This window comes from Melopsittacus undulatus, chromosome Z (genome assembly GCF_012275295.1).
Source record: "Melopsittacus undulatus isolate bMelUnd1 chromosome Z, bMelUnd1.mat.Z, whole genome shotgun sequence".
In the NCBI taxonomy this organism is placed as follows: Eukaryota; Metazoa; Chordata; class Aves; order Psittaciformes; family Psittaculidae; genus Melopsittacus; species Melopsittacus undulatus.
The window spans coordinates 91181590-91198994 of record NC_047557.1 but is presented as its reverse complement, the minus strand read 5'-3'; the positions used below and the strand labels follow the sequence as shown (position 1 = coordinate 91198994).

The 17405-nt window shown below is 37.2% G+C and overlaps 1 protein-coding gene across 1 annotated transcript in view; it reads left to right on the top strand.

Moving 5' to 3' along the window:
• The window catches only part of RHPN2 (rhophilin Rho GTPase binding protein 2), a 28799-nt gene extending 11847 nt beyond the window's left edge, over positions 1–16952 (top strand). The window contains exons 3-15 of the mRNA XM_005152189.3: positions 1850–1978; positions 4884–4959; positions 5912–5989; positions 6634–6758; positions 7626–7792; positions 10419–10606; positions 11887–12043; positions 12495–12614; positions 12713–12907; positions 13487–13563; positions 13956–14102; positions 14960–15115; positions 16382–16952. Of these exons, the coding sequence (XP_005152246.2) occupies positions 1850–1978; positions 4884–4959; positions 5912–5989; positions 6634–6758; positions 7626–7792; positions 10419–10606; positions 11887–12043; positions 12495–12614; positions 12713–12907; positions 13487–13563; positions 13956–14102; positions 14960–15115; positions 16382–16633 (1867 nt within the window). The 3' untranslated portion in view covers positions 16634–16952. The remainder of the gene's footprint in view (positions 1–1849; positions 1979–4883; positions 4960–5911; positions 5990–6633; positions 6759–7625; positions 7793–10418; positions 10607–11886; positions 12044–12494; positions 12615–12712; positions 12908–13486; positions 13564–13955; positions 14103–14959; positions 15116–16381) is intronic.
• The last annotated feature ends 453 nt before the right edge of the window (positions 16953–17405 follow it).

Genomic DNA, 17405 nt, shown 5'->3' with positions numbered 1-17405 from the left:
AAAAAAGCAATTTTAAAAGTAACCTGACCACTAGATAGTTCACATGACTAGATGTATTTACAGGCTCCTAAGGAAAACCTAAATAAACAAGCTCTATGTTTTCAGATTCTATTTGCTTTTCAAGTTCTAAAAGAAGCAAACCAATTGCTGTTCACAAGGAGCCTCCTGCAATAGGACTTAAGGAAAAACTGGAAATTCAGGTTTCTTTACTTTTGGCTGAAAGTAAATGCTAGGCTTGAAACAAATGATCCATCTAGCACAAATATTTTTGTTAGAACTTCTGAAAGTCACCCTCTCCTTTTCATTGTCTTCTGTCTGGAATTTCTGAGTTAAAAGTTATGTGGATCTTGATATCATGTTGTCCCTATTACTGTCTTTTGCTGTTTGTCCTTGCAAAGTATGTCTGCAGTGCAAAAACATGGAAAGGTAATCAAATAAACTCTAAATTGGCATGGATGTTGAAAGCGACATACCCACATTAGAGAAGTTCATCTGGATGGAATACTGGGGTTTCTGAAAAAAAAATTAGAACCCATCCTGTGGCGGATGGTAAGCTAGTCCAAACATGAGGCCTTAGCACCATAATTAAATTGCTGAGATTGCCCATCTACCTCTATGGTGATGCCTTTAGCTTCAGTCCACTGTGTATTTGTGTCCAGTTTGGCTTATACAGGCAGCAGATGTTAACATTGCTTGGTTAAAGCAGTCTCAGGTATTCAATAAAGTACAGCGTAGAAAATTGACATATTACACAGATTTATAATATGAAGTACATGTTTACAATTTTAGCCTTGGAATAACTAGTTCTTCACCAAGGTGTTCTGTAAAATTGGAGGATTGTTCTGGGGAGGCTGGATGTATGAGAGGGTTATTCATAAATATTTATGAAAGTGAATTTTATCTTAAAGGTAAATGCAAAATGCTGCAAGCTTATTTTAAGTTTGTTACTGTCTAATACTTTGTACTGTCTAATATCAGAGTACAATATCGTAAGCCTGGGTATGGATCAAGACCTTTTGTCTTAAAATCATACCTGTGGTTATAGGTAACAGTTTAATACTCTTGAAAGCAGTAATACTGTATGGAGAATCATGCTAAAAATAGTGAGATAACATCCTGAAATACACAAGTAAGAAAGCACATAAGTGCTCTGGATCACTAAATACCAATAACCAATGTGCTAACAGTTTAAACAGTTTAAAATGTTGTAAATGTATAAATGACAAAGGAAACAAAAAAAAAGGAAAAATCCTATTTGAATCTGGCAAAATAAAACTACAGAGTAGTTTGTATTGCATTAAAAAGAAATATCTTTCTATCTGTATTTTTGGTTCTAAAACATCTGTAGTAACAGTTTTGTGAAAAAGTTGTTTCCTTGTATTCGTATAAGTCTCAACTTGCTTCAATTTATAATTCAATTCATAATTCAATTTATAAAGTAGGGAAGTACCTTTTGTAAAAATATCTCCTGACTCCCCCTACCTCCACCCTCGTATCTTCTTCATTGAAAATATCACATAATCTGAAAAATCGGATAGTGATTCTGTTTAAGATGCTTTAGTATTAATGTATCTGAAAACGAGCCTGACCCCCTATCACATTAAAAAACCTCTTGATCACAGCAAACCTTTTATGTATCTGCGTGCTGTTATCTGTAAAATATCCTATGCTTTCTCTTGACAGAAAAACCTAATAAATTCTGAAGTTCTTGGTCTTACAACATCTCTTAAGGAGATAAAAAGAAATAATCTTAAAAATGCTGAGAATGCCAGGAAGGGACTCAACTGAGCTTAGGCACAAAACCTTTTCCTCAGCAAAAAAAATGAATTATGTTCCTTTCTTTCTGCAGAGCAACCACCAATAACAAAGTAAAAGAGCAGGTACTACTGGAACTGAGTTTTGTAAACTCAGATCTGCAGATCTTAAAGGAGGAATTGGAAGGACTTAATATCTCAGTAGAAGTTTATCAAAACTCAGAGTAAGTATACAGCTAAGTTACTCAATTATTAACAGATCTTCTGTTTACCCTTGGAAACAAAACCGTTTCTAGGTGAATGTGAATGCTGCACAACAATTGTGTGAAAGAGCAGAGAGCTTGATATGAAGAGAACATATTTGATGGTAGATTTGTTGACTAAGGGTTAGTCTGCATATTTGTCGACTTGGGAAAGGTATGTACCACTAATCCTTAGATATAGAGTTCCTTTGTGAAGCAGAGAATTGCAAGAACTGAAAGCTCTTGGGCCTGTATGGGGAGACACGTGGTCCCTAGCAGAATTTCCAGTACTTGAATTGGTTCAGTACATTCTGGAGTGAACAAATTTAGTGATTTAACATCTGTTCTCAAATGCAGTGAATGCAGCAGTCCTCTCTTTAGCTGGAGAACACTGATTTGGAGTTCAAAGCAGACTTGAAGTAATACTTAAGGTGTGCAATTCAGTAATAGAAATCTGTAAATTAGCAGATAAATTTTTAGCAAGTGAAGTTGGACTTTTTCCAAGATGTTTTTACAACTTTAAAGAGCATACTGAACTTCAAATTGCAATAGATTCCTCAAAGAAAACGCTTCAAAAGTTAAAGATTATTTTATTGTCTGAATACTGCAGTGATTTCTCTATCTGGTAGATATCTTGTTGCTTCTAAAACTAAATATTTGATTAACACTGGCAGCTGAAAACAAATTGAAGCACTTCATATGATACGTGTATATAGGTATGGTGTAATTTGGAGTCCCCCTTAGCACTGTTCACGGGTCTAACTTCTAGGTGGACTATAAAGAATTCTTAATGTAGAGTGACCAAGCACATTTCCAGTGATGTGTCATTCAGATGAATGATGACCTGATGTAACATATAATTTAATTTTTCTCAAAATGTGCTGAAGTTCCCGCTCTCCACCCCCATGACAGACTTTGACAATTATTTGACATGAAAATGTTTTGTGGGGTTTTCTGTTGTTTTTTTTTTCATTTAAGATTTTGCCAGGGCTCATAGATGTGTGAAGCACAGAGAGCAGTATGAAAGTTATGGCTGCATGTAAGACTTCAGAAAGAATATTCCTTTCTCTAGCTAAGGAATATTTGAAATACTTGAATTCTCAATGAAGGGTGAGCAATAGGTCAGACCCCAAGGCAGGTAGAAGCCTTGCAGCTAGACAGTCATTCTGTCTAACTAATTATTATAACTAACTTATTATTATAACTAACTTATTATTTTTGTCCCCTGATCCTACTTCCCCAGTCAGTTTTGAATGGTGTTTTACCTTTCTGGTGCTGTTCATTTCAAGCTCTAAATGCTTTTTATATTCCATCAGCTAAAATAACTGCTAAAATAACTCCATAACTGCTCTCCAGCCTTTAATAGCAAATAGCTATTAATAGCTGCTCTCTGAGTCTATTGTGCATATAGTCATGAACATGAGATCACACCCATGGTACTGGATTATGCTGTATTGTGTTACACGGATCTGAAGGGTTGGCCTTCTAAGTACTTGCGCACATCTCAACTGGATTGAGAAGTATGATGCTATTCCTACTCACTTATGGAAACCCAGGATCACTTCCTTGACTGCGGAGCCCCCATTATGTTGACTGCAAAGGCGTGGCACCTTAGAAACTTAAAAAAATAGAAATTGAGTTCCTTTGAATGATGAATGTTGGTGCCCACAGAGACTGTGGGTGGTAATAGAAGTCATTAAATCAGTAAGTTAGGATTTCTCTTGCATGTGGCTCACTTCCTTTTGGGGGGAAAAGTATTGATATAGTCTATTGTAAAAGTGGTGGTGTTTCTTCTAAAAGCCTTAACAGATGTCAGATCATTTGCACTACCTGCAGTGGTATTTTGGCTCTGAATCATGGAAGTCCTCTTCAGGCTAACAGAGCCACTTTCTGGATCATGCCAAGCAGTTTAAGGACTCTTCCTCTGCTGAGGAAGCTACATGCCTATTCCCATAAGAAAGTAATTTTGCTGATAAAACCATAAATGAGCCACACCCGTGGGATTTTGTAGTTGGTAATGGAATGCTTTAAACAATAATGAGACAGTCAATTAGTTTTTTCAGGAAAAAGAATGTTGGATAAACCTTGTTATTGCCTGGTACTGACTCATTAAACCAACTCAACAAACTTGTATCTGGCAGCAATTCAGATTTTTTTTTTTTCATTATTATTGGCTAATCTGCTTAATGGAAGAGCAATATATGCAGCTTTTGGGACTATTATGAATTAAAGAGCACCACTTATCCCTCATTAGCTAGTGTTGCTTACTAATATGATCTAGGTTTAAGTCCATGATACAGATATATGTTCTCTTGAGGATCCAATTTTTTTTAAGTCATAGTTCTCATCTTTGTTGCCCTTTGATATTTTAGTGGTTGACTTGTTTATAGATCAACACCTGATGTTGTTTAGAAACTGAGTAGTTCTCAGACTTCCTACTCTTGGACCTTTCACTGTTAAAGTTGGTACGCTTTGGCCCTGCTTTTCCCTGTGTTTGACACCCATAGGTTCTACATATGAAAGCATTGGTAGCATGTAAAATACTGATGATAACTAATGATAACTAATTACCATAGCTCTTACTGTAGCAGATGTAGCAACTGTGGAGCTGTTTTCTGTCCATAGAACTTGTGCAGGTTTATAAAAGTTGAATTGCAGTAAGCCAACCTGTGGGAGTCTCATTTTCTTTCCTTGAAGGAAAAATAGGTTTAAATGGCAGGGGGAGGGACGGAAGCTTTCTTTACTCTTTCCTTGAAGGAATTGTTATAAACTATGTACCTTTTACCTGAACACCCGTCAGCATACAAACTTCCTGTCATCAAATAAAAGTAGTTATCAGCAGATAAACAGAAACAAAATATTTTTTTATCTTTTTATTTTTTCATAGAGAGACTTTCAGCATTCCCCTTGTACCTCTGGGACTGAAGGAAACCAAGGAAGTAGACTTTACACTCCCCCTCAAGGTAAATTTCAGACACATCTGGGAATGAAGAATCAACAGAAATAACTTATGATTTGTTTGAAGAAGCAGAAGTAACTTATGTACAAATTATTTTTGTTTTATTGGCACTAAACCTGAGATCACAATGTGTTTAAAAAATTAACCGCCAATTTTTTGGGTCATTGCTCATACATGAGTAGGACAAGGAGTCAGAAGATATTAGAAGAAATCCTACTCTGGAGATGGTAAAACGAGAGGGAATAAAAATTCTTTCTACAGTTTTTAGTTCCAATAAGATAATTGATTACTACTTGGTGCAAGAGGAAGTAGTAATGAAGGTTTGACTTGAGCTAACCAAGCTAGCTCATTTGAGAAGTGGTGGTGCACCATTAATGCCCCTTGTTTGTTGGCTAATATACTTTCCTGGCTATTCAAGACACCTTTGTAATTTTTTTGGACCACTGTGTGTTGTGCAATGTAGATTTTTCTGATGGTAAACTATCTTATCATTACAGCATTTGTTTCTGCTTTTCCTTTTGTAGGTTAATCTCCATGGTCAGATTATGGTACCACTTTATGCCATTGCACCTTTGATAATAAAAGTGGAATTGCCCTAATACAGCTGGCAAGAATTTGTCAGTCTCTTTCAGTTGACAAGATTTTATGGTCACTTGATTCTCTTGTTATTTCAGCTAACAGGGCTCACTTATCCCTTTCAAAACCACTAAGTGGTGGTGTTTTAAAACCCAATTAAGTTGATGTAACAGGTGTTTGGCTCCTTTACTGAAATTTCTCATCTTGGATATCAAATCAAATTATTTGTACTATTGTCTTTTTGTAGTCTCATTGCTATGGGTTATTGTACTATTGACTAGAAGGGAGTAGACACCCTAGAAATCACAACTGAATAAATTTTGTACCTTTTGCAATTGCAGGAAAAAGTAGTTTAGATGATTACTGGATTTTTTTTTTAGGACTTTATTCTGGAACATTATAGTGAAGACAGTTCTGAGTATGAAGATGAAATCGCAGATCTCATGGATCTGAGACAAGTAAGTTCAATTTTGACATATCATGAGGTCTTCTAATCTGCAGTTGAAAATACCAGTATTTATATGGAATCAGAATATGTCCCTATTACTTTTAACTTGTCACATTTGTATTGACTTAGTTTCTGAGGTATGGAATATGAATCTCTGTTGTCCAAGAGCTTTACAATCTGAGTAGAGAACAAGTGAAGAAAAGTGTGAAGTTATGCAAAATGACTGAGCTGTTGACACAGCTTTATAAATCTAAGATTTGTCTTGCCTACTTTTTTACTTTAAAGTACTATAAATTTAGCAGGAGGAGTGTTGAAGGGAATTCATCTGGCAAATCACTGTAGTAGAATGGTGTTGTTTTCCTGTATTATACTAGAATCTTTCTTTGTAGCTTTCATAAAATACCTACTATTTTATTTAATTAACTTTGAGAATTGTCTAACAGATTCTCTAAGCTACCTTAAAGGTTACATGCTACTTTTGTGCAGCTGAAAAACTCTTATTTGGAATGCATCCATATGGCCTTAAGCTTACTCTTCTTGGATTCCAAACATTTTTATGATATGCGGAAGTCCACAGAGTCTTATCCTTGGTATTTCTGTACTCATCCTGTAACTCAACAGAATACCCTTCATTTAAATCTCTTGTAATTCAAGGCCTGCCGCACTCCTAGCCGAGATGAAGCTGGCATTGAGATGCTGATAAGTTATTTCCTTCAACTTGGTTATGTAGAAAACAGATTTTTCCCACCTACGAGGCACATGGGAGTTTTATTTACATGGTAAGTGTAGTTCATGTTTGTCATGTCTCTTCTTGTTCAAAACACAGTTAATCAGTAACTGTCTTCTATTTAAGTTGAATCAAGTCAGTGTGTTTCCTCCACTACTCCCTGCAGTATGTGTTGTCAGTTTTTTCTTTTAGTGTTAAGAATAAACCTGAATACAGTACACTTTTATCACACTTAGAGGGAAGCCATTGTCTGTGGCAAATGACTTGGGCTACAGGTTAGCACAAGAGAAAAAGAGAGAAAATAATCTTCATTTTTGATCAATGGTAGATGTTTCCTGAACTCTGAACCTTGTTGCATGATGCAGATGGGGAATGGGTCAGACTTTAATTCCTCTTCTGGAAATGAGGAGGAGCAGCTTAATTTGTTATAGCAGTGTTTACTATATCTGTGAGCAAAGTTTGAGTCTTAATTTGGCATTTTTATGATGAAAAAAAGCATTTTATGATGCAGCCAAGAGGAACCATTACATTTTTAGTCAGAACAGCAAATAGATATTTTGAAACTATAGAATATCTGCCCATGCTGATAGTTGATCTTTAGCAACATCTAAGTATGAGAACATAGCAATACACACAGCTGCTTCCCCAGCTCAGCTGTACTCTCAGCCTGTGTGATGTCTTATAGACACTTTTGAGTTGATATGCTTATGGAGGCACTGCTGTAAAACTTGCTGAAAACTAAGCCTTCAATAAAGCTGGTATCTGACTTGCAGCATGTAGATTATCCTACAATATGGTGTTTCTGTTCACCTTTTTCACACAAGCAAAAAATAATTAAAAATTCCCCTGCTTTTTTGGAAAAACTTTATGAAAATATGGACTCTGCTAATCTTAACACTTGTCATATTTGTTTTCCAAGGTACGATTCCTTCACAGGTGTCCCAGTGTGTCAGCCAAATCTGTTACTTGAAAAAGCTAGCATTTTGTTCAACATTGGAGCCCTCTATACCCAGATTGGAACAAGATGCAATCGTCAAACCCAGGCTGGACTCGAAAACGCTGTGGATGCTTTTCAGAGAGCAGCAGGTACAAATTTTGAAATATCGGGAAGGTCTTTACACTAACGTTCCTCATTTGATCCTGATATCCTGCAGATTTCTGCATTTCACACTGACTTTAGAACACAAAAAAAGAACAGGGGAATTCAAGCCCCATGAACAGCTGAGATGAAGAATTAAATAAAAGCCTGGAACTGTAGTTTGGGCATGCAGATTAATCATTAACCACAGTATTCTTTATGAACTGCAGTTCAGAGTTCCAAGTTATAACCCCAATGGTAATTGGTTCATTGTTCATTTTTTTATTTCACCAATGTAACTGCTTCTGCCTCAGTATATTACGTAGGTGTAAAATCTGTATAAGAAACAATGTAAAGGGTTGATAAAGGGTTTTAAACATAGTTTTCCATATGGTCTTTTCAAAATTAATCTTACTGTGTTCTCTGGTGTGAAATTTGCAGTTCATTGGAAGCTGACTGTATTTTCCAAAGGTTCCAAAGGCAAACAGGTTCAAAATAATCTGTCCCAAGCGAGGAAAAATACAAAGTCTAGTAAAGGGAATCGTATCTCTTGAACTAACATCCTACAGAAGCTTTGTTTTTTTTTTTTTCTCCACACAGATTTAAATTTTTTTGTAAATGCCATCTGTGCTACATGTGATGCTTGAAGGCGTGCCCTATGTAATTAACATGTACTGTAAGACTTATTTCTGCACTAACAATCTGTGGCTACTGGTTTGCACTGTGTATAGCTTTGTCCACTATGAACTGTGGACTAGAGAGCTGGAGTCTCCTAAAACCCCTCTTATGAATACCCAGCTATCAAAAAAATTATAGTATATCTTCATGCATTTATTAATCAGTTTTTCAACCTTTGTATTTTATCTAAAACAAATTTCAGGACTTTGGAAATGTCTCCATTTTGCTGCTGTTCCTTCCATTTTGCAAATAATTAAGAAAAAATAAACCCCACAGCTTTTCACTTGGACATGTTTGCAAAACAGAATTAATTCACTAATTGAAATGCATTTTTTTGCTGCTACATAACCTTTGCAGGGCCCCAAAGCTATGTGCTCAGAAGGCATTTCATTGTACCTGTGCATGGCTCCGTAACACTCTTCATTATGTTGGTAGAGACATCGTACAGAGCATGTATTAACTATTTCTCTGTGCTAAATGGAAAATGTTGCACAGTTTCTCCTCAGCAAAGCTCTTGGTGTGTATATGTTTATTGCATAAGCAGAAATACGTTAAAAACAACAACAAAAAACTATTTCCCCACTTGTATTTTCAGCCCCTTTCAGTAGGGCATTACTTCAGTATATGGGATGTGCTTGGGAAACCTGGAGCTGGGGATTCCGGTGCAAAAAGGCACTGTAATTTAAAACTGTATAAGGGCATAATCGTAAGTGGAACAAAATGAGAAATCTCAGTAAGTGGCAGTAGGAAAATACAGCACAATGTGACCAGAACTGAATGTAGTAGCAAGGAGTAAGAGTATGGAAGCTGGAACACTTAAAAGCAGAGGTCTTATTGTTACACTTTTGTAGTATTATCAGCAATTAGCAGGCTATTGGAACTCACTAAACCAGTTGGATGACATGCATACTGAAGGTCACACATCCATGAAACTGCTACTTAATATTTGCACTGCAGTTAGTGTTTGCTTTTAATTTGAGAAATGATAGAAATGATTCATATGTTGGTGGAGACAAATATCTACAGCAGAATCTGATTTTACCCTGTTAAATATACTGTTCTAGTTTACTTACAGGGATGGAACTGAGCTTTCACTAGAACACAAAATGTACTTAGCATTTGAAAAGGAGATTCAGAATTAATGAAGTTTATATGTTTGTGTGTTTTCTTTCCATCCAAGGGTTCTACTGTCACCTCCCTGTAACTGTGTTATGCCGCGGAATGGACTCAGTCAGAGATCAGTATGATCAGACAAAAAGCCATTTATTGCAAAGCATTAACTCCTTATATATTATTGCTTACACACACCTACAGCAATTTGGCATATCATGATTGGATATTCGTCTTGAAACCCTTGGTGACTAACATGTAATTGGTTAAGCAAAGGTGTGAGAACTTGACCTCAAAAGCTTGCCAACAGTCCACAGTTCTCATAACTCAGTGAATTCCAGCTTCTTCTTATCTTGCTTGCTTAAGCTTCCTCAGGCCTCCCATGGCCTTGCTGTATCCCTCGGAGTTATTCAGAGCTCATGTACCAAATATTAATTTTCCTGTGAGAACACTATCTCCACAGTGTTAGATTTCTTTTTCCCTATTGTCCTATGTATAACCCCTAGCCTACCACTCATGCATACAAGTAATATTCAGTTCAGCACAGCTTTTATTTCAGTTCACATGAACTGATAGAAGCAAACCTGAGGGTATTGCTCTTAAAACTTGCAGCTTCTGTTGCTCCTCAAACTGTAGTTTTGAGAACTGTGCCTGGAGATGTTCTATAGGAATGCAAAGCAAAATCTGTAACTCAGTCTAGTTCCATGTGTACTAAGAATCCCTTCAGATTGCTGTAGTGCAATACTAGAAAGTATGCTTTCAATCTTAATTATTATGGTACATGCTAGAATCGAATTCATAAGCTCCTCTCTTTGTAGTGCTGATAAACCCATTTTGTAATTTCAGGAGTCCTGAGCTACTTGAAGGAGACCTTTACTCACACCCCGAGCTATGATATGAGCCCAGCTATGCTGAATGTACTGGTAAAAATGATGCTTGCACAAGCTCAAGAGTGTGTTTTTGAGCAAATTGGTCTCCCTGGAATACGCAACGAGTTTTTCACACTAGTGAAAATGACACAGGAAGTTGCCAAGGTAAAGGCTGAAATTTGAGTCTCATATTTTAAAATAAGCGTTTATAGTGCTGTGGTAATAGCTACAGCCTCTAGTAATATAAGCAGAATTTCTTAAATACAAACATTAACAACCATTGGAAAAACCCGAGTGTAACAATGGACAAGCTACAATGAGAATCACAACCTTCCAGAAGATTAAAAATGCAGATAGTTGCAAATTAAATATAATTAATTTAGAACTGTTACGATTTAAAAAATCCATAATTCATGAAGTTTAGCAGAAACATGCTGAAATAGTTAGGCAGTGAACTTTCTGAATGTTTTTTACAAGCTATTTATCATATTGCTCTTTCAAACAGTACAGATCTTGTCCACTGAGCAACATACAAAGCGACGGTGTTGTTTCTGTAGTTCTCTTAAGTATTGAACACAACCTGTTGTCTTTCCCAGCAGCTAGAGGTTATGCAAACCTAAAAAGTTCAAGTCCAAAAGAGTAATGAATTTGTAACTGGGGGAAAGACCCTGATAAGCTGAATCAGATTGGTAGCTGCAGGACTTGCCTGAAAACTGGGGAGGCAAGCTGTACACAGTATGTGTTGACATGAGGTTGTTGACATCAAAAATTAAGTATGCTAACAAGACATGAATACACTTTGAGCTACTTCAGGGAAGGAGATGTGTAATTGGTTCCATACTAGATAAATGGACAAAGCCTTCCCTATCAACCCTGCACTTATCTGTAGGGCTGATTAGCTGCAGGGGAAAGACTTTTTGATTCTGTCAGTCGGAGTTGTTTGATCCATTAAAGCAGCATTCAGTGCTTGCAAAGGTATTTTCTTTCCTCTGCATAAAGGATAGTAGCCCCGTTTTAACTAGACCACACAAACTTAAAGCTAGATAGGACTCCGCAGTTTCAGAAGTGAAGTACAAACCTATTGTCAAAGTAACATGCTTCTTCCTTTTTCTCAGCTGACTTAAGCCAATGAGATGCATTTGTAAATTAAAACCCATGCATTTTATCATGTTTTTACTGAACTCTGAAGTCACATAGATTGACTTACTCCATCTGTTCTTGTACAAAATTGATTTACTTTTCTTGTAAGGGAAAAATCAGAGATGAAATTTCAATTTTCTCAAAACATATTTCTGATATTTTGTAACAATCTTCTTTTTGTTTGTTTTCCCTACCTTTAGTGTGATGCACATGAAATTATCACAAGGTTGCATATACTGTCCCTTACTTGAACTCCTGATAATTACTGTTATATTCTCATACTTCAATGCTGTGCTTCATTTTAGGTGGGAGAGGTTTACATGCTGGTTAACACTGCAATGAATCAGGAGCCAGTGAAAGAAAACATCCCCTATTCCTGGTCTAAGCTGGCACAGATAAAGTCAGACCACTACAAAGCTCTGGCACATTACTTCATTGCCACCATTCTGTGTGATCATGAATGTAAGAATAATACATTTTCTATATATTAATATAAATAACAGTAATAAACACACTTATAATATGGTCTCAGTAAGATGAGGAGCCAGGAACTTTTGGATTTCAATATATGTTAATTTCTAGCCATTTTCCCATTCAGATATGAGGCCTTTCTTTTTTGTTCTGTACAGAATAATGTGAAAGTTAATTTATGCAACTTTTGCAAAATAGCATAAATTATATCCATTATATGCTACCAAATTGTTCAATTTTTATTGATGTACTCTGGCATATAAGTATTACTTGCATATTGCAGATTATAAAAAATTATTGAAGTCCTAAAACCTATCAATATCTATGTGTAACAATATTTGACTGCATTTGGAGAGAAGGTAATAATAAGTACACAATACACCTAAAGGAACAGAGCACCAGGAGATGTGTGATGGCTGATGTTCTGTTTCAATTATTATAGTGCAGCCTGGTGATGACGAAGATCAGCAGGAGAAGGCCTTGTCCCAGATGTATGACTATGTGCCTGAAGGACTGTTGGTTCTCACCGTTTTAAAGGACAAAGTTCAGAGAAAACAACTGGGTAACTGCCAGTTTCACACAGCTACTGGATACAGTTTGAAAATTACCCTGTATTTATTGCCTCTGGATGACAACCAACAGTTTCTAATGCTTTTTCAGGGAAAGCACACTTGCGCAAAGCCATCATTTACCATGAAGAAGCTCTGAGAGTCTGTGGTCTGTGCAAGAAGCTTCGAAACATTGATGTTCTTCAGGAGGTTCTGACAGCTGCACACAAGCGCTCACTTCTCAAATATGCTCAGCAAGAGACAGAAGATGACTTTCTCAGTCTAATCCAGGCTCCAGATATCCTCTGTAAGTGTACGCAGCTAGAACTAAAGGGTATCTAGCCATACATGTATATGGTTTCACGGGGTCATACCTTTATTTTAAATATGTGTATGTATATGGAATAAGCATCTTGTGAGCTAGAAAAAAATTAGGAAACTAAAATCATGCAGGGGGAGAAATTACTGTTTTCTTGAAGCACAACTCTTATATTGGCCTAAGCTGTTAACTCAGTTTGACTGCTATTGGTTCTTCCTGCCTTAGTCCAGCTCATCCAAGTCATTCCTCTTTGGAAGCATGGGGAAAAAATAAGCATTGGTTTTTAATTTCCTTTCCTGAGAAATATTGAAGGTGGACATAGCATCTTCATAGCAAATAGTTTTGTTTGGGTGGATTGTGTTAAATTTTCTGTATTGATAGTATGAGCTCTGATGATATTTGTAAAACAATTCAGATATGTCTTACAAATTTTCACAAAAATGTGTTTTTTCTACAGCCCAGTAAGAATTCAGGGAGAAATTTTTATCTAGCTTAGAATGCAAGAAAAAAAAAAGTCTTTTAACTAATAATTGAGAGAAAATTAATTTTGTTTTCTTTTTATTTCAGCTAAAACAGAGCATAAAATAGAAGCAATTGCTCCCCAGCTATCGAAGGTCAAAGTTAAAGACTTCTTTCACAGGCTGGTATGTAACATGCTAATACTGACCAACCTCTGTCATTTTGTTAGCAAGTACAAGTTCATTCCAACTTGAAGGAAGAGACACAAGTATTTTAGTCTCAAAAATGATCCTTGCTGGAGCAAAAGATTCTGCATGCTTTATCAATCATCCCAGGACAACTTGCTGTCATCTAAACTCAGAATTATCACCTGAACTGTCATGAAGTAGGGCAGAGAACTTCAAGGATACCTTAAACTTCTGGGATAAATCTTACTGTTCTGTTTCAACTGAAGTAGTTGGAAGTTAACCTGAGTAAAATCTACAGAAGATGAGTTTAAAGCATTGTAACTTAAAATTAGAAATGCTTACTTATGAATAACAGCAAACCATAACGTGCCTGCTGCTGTTACCTCCAGGGCCCACTGACAGTGTTCTCAGCCAAGCAGAGATGGACAGCTCCACGTACCATTCGTATCCACCATGAAGCAGGAGGGCTAGGATTCAGTCTTAAGGGAGGTTCACCAGTACAAATTTATTGTCTTGATCCAGCATGTTCTGCAGCGGTAAGTACATTGGTGCAATATTAATGATGTGTCTAACTCTAGCATCACCGTCTTTTAAATGTAACTTTAACTTGTTCATACTGGTGTATGGAGCTTTTATTGAGTTCTACCAAACACCAGTATAGTCAATTCATATAATCTGAGCACATTTTCAATGCTGTATGCCTTAAGGTATCTGTATCCCTGGCATCACCTTAAACCAGAGTCGATTAATTCCTCTGATCACACCTGATAGATAAAAAGTACAAATAATAAAAGCAAATGTTATTGCCCATGTAATTCAGGAAGTTAAAAGGACTTTAGGAAATGGCAACAACAGTAAGGATGAGAATCAGGAAGGGAAGGCAAGGTAGCATGTGCCCAAGGAAAAAGAGAGGAAAGAACATATTATTGGATTCTAATATGTTGCTCTTCTTTGGGGGAGAAACAAAGAGCACCATGCAGTAACAAGCACAGCTCTGCTATAGGAAAGGCTGCAACAACCACAAAAGTACAAATAAAAATACTGAAGAAAGAGAAGTAAAAACTGGAGAAAATATTTCCTGGGGGATGATAGGGTAGCTAAAAACATGTTTTCTTTACTTAAGGAGAAAGGTGAAAAGGACATAAAAAGAGCCAACATTTGAGTATGTGAGAATCATATTTATCAGTGGTAACTCACATAAATAATCTATGTACTCGAAAGACCTCTGTCTCTTTATGTTATGTGTACACTTCTGTCCCACATGTCTGGCTAGACAATGGTTTTATAGCATCTAAGAGGAAAATGCCTTTAGGGCAGGCAACGTATGATGACAAAAATATTTTACTCATCTTTGTAATTCCAGATAATAACCTGTGCATAAATTTTTTGACAGCTCATGGGCCTAAAAGAAGGTGACTACATAGTTGCAATTGGTGGTGTGGATTGCAAGTGGCTCGGAGTGAATGAGGTGCTGGAAAAATTCAGAAGTGTGGGAGAGCAGCCCATCGAGTTTGAGGTTATCAGCTGCCAGGATACAACGGCATCTGTGGTATGTAATGAGGCAAAAGTGTTTTGCAGATTGGATGTGTGAGAGTATTTTTCACTTTCCTGGCTTCAGTCCCTGCTTAATGCTTACTTTCACGTAGTCAGATATCCCACTCCATCAGTGAACATATAAAGCATTCAGGCATGTGTTCAGTTTTAGACAGTCTGTTTAAATCATTCTGACTGGGCAAGCTAAAGTAGAGGGTGCACTAGAATGGCTGGGTGGTAGGGTTCTATGTAGTGGAGCTACTAATTGCATTATGAATTCCAGGGCATAGTTTATTTTCCTCTAACTTGGCATAGAGGATTAAAATATTGCCATGTTCAGCACCAAAAAAGCCACAATGGAATAATAATGGCATGAAATAGAATATCCAAGACCACATGCTTATTTTCTATGCACTGATAACATAAATGATCATGACTTCTGTGTTACATTATGAATTAGTATATGTATCTTTTATTTTGGTGGACTTTAACTGTCTAGTCAGTTACTAAGCTGCTGTAGAAGCTTTAGACTAAGGAAAAATGATCACAAGATTAAAAAATGTTAAGCTCTAAGTAACTTGTTTGTAGTGTGAGAGAACCTGTAGTTCAGCTAAATCCACTGCTCCTCTAACGTTCCCTGGGAAGCTTAGGCACTGAAGTAGCATTGCCTTAGTAGAAGTGATCACAGTGCTCTTACTGCTGTTAGGTTTTCTTGGTTTTAAGAAGTTGATTTTTCTTACTGAAAATAAGGAGTTGCACTCCTGCCCTTCTAAGCTGCTACTGGAAACAAGAGACTACAATATAATCAAATTGCTTCAGGGCAGAGCTCAGACAGGACAGAGTAGGCTATGCCTTTCAGGTATCCGTAAAGGATGCCCTATGTGCTCTTGTTATCATAGTTGCAGTCAACATGGAACCTGTCCAAAAGAAGCAAAAAAGACTTCCCTTCAAAGATTTGTGCAAGAACTACATACCTAAGCTTTGTAGGGAGGTTTTATATTACACAGTTGTGCTAGAAGCCAACAAATGCTAACTATAACTCAAGCCATGGACAAGATTTACAAGTCCGTTACACTGTGTAGTATACCCTTCAGTCTATATGGGCAAAATACAACAGCAGCAGCACTCTGAAGGGCCTTGTGCTCCCTTAGTGTGTCATTAGCACAGAAAGCTTGCTGTGCTCTGCCTTGGAAAACTGTTTGCACAGTAAGCTTTTTTTATCTTCAAAATTTTGACCCATTTTGGCTGACTGGTTGTTATAATTCTTCTCTCTTTCCTACAGCATAGTAAGAGTGCAACTTACTCAGTGGGAATGCAGAAGACATATTCCCTAATCTGTTTAGCCATGGAAGAGGATAAGATTGATCAGACGAAGAAAGCTCCACTGAAATTGCCTTTTCTAAGCTGGGGAACTAAAAATAGACAGAAAGCTGCAAGCACCCTCTGCCTGCCTTCAGCTGTGGCTGGAAACTCTCAGGTTAAGAAGAAGCTTTCTCCCTTCACAATTCTGAATACAGAAAGCTCATTGTATTGAATCTTTCAGAAGGATCTTTTAACATGATGTGTTTATTTTGAATGTATATAAAAATGTTGATCAATTTTATTTCTATATATACACATGTATAAATTCAGACAAATGCCACTGACTATTTACTGTGCATTGAGCCACTGTGAAGGTCAGGGGCTGGCAAAAACTGTAAAAGTTATGTACTGAAGGTTATGTACTGAGGTGAGACCTCACTTGGAGTATTGTGTTCAGTTCTGCTGTCCTCAACATAAAAAGGACATGGTACTGTTAGAACAAGTCCAGAGGAGGGCCACGGGGATGATCAGGGGACTGGAGCACCTCCCATATGAAGACAGGCTGAGAAAGTTGGGTCTGTTCAGCCTGGAGAAGGCTGCGTGGAGACCTCTTAGCAGCCTTCCAGTATCTGAAGGGGGCCTACAGGGATGCTGGGGAGGGACTCTTCATTAGGGACTGTAGTGACAGGACAAGGGGTAACGGGTTGAAACTTAAACAGCAGAGGTTTAGATTGGATATAAGGAAGAAATTCTTTACTGTGAGGATGGTGAGGTACTGGAATGGGTTGCCCAAGGAAGCAGTGAATGCTCCATCCCTGGCAGTGTTCAAGACTAGGTTGGATGAAGCCTTGGGTGGCATGCTTTAGTGTGAGGTGTCCCTGCCTATGGCAGGGGGGTTGGAACTAGATGATCTTGAGGTCCTTTCCAATCCTAACTATTCTATGATTCTATGATTCTATGAAGTGGTTTGGGAGTTATGCAATAACAAGATGTGGATGATGAAA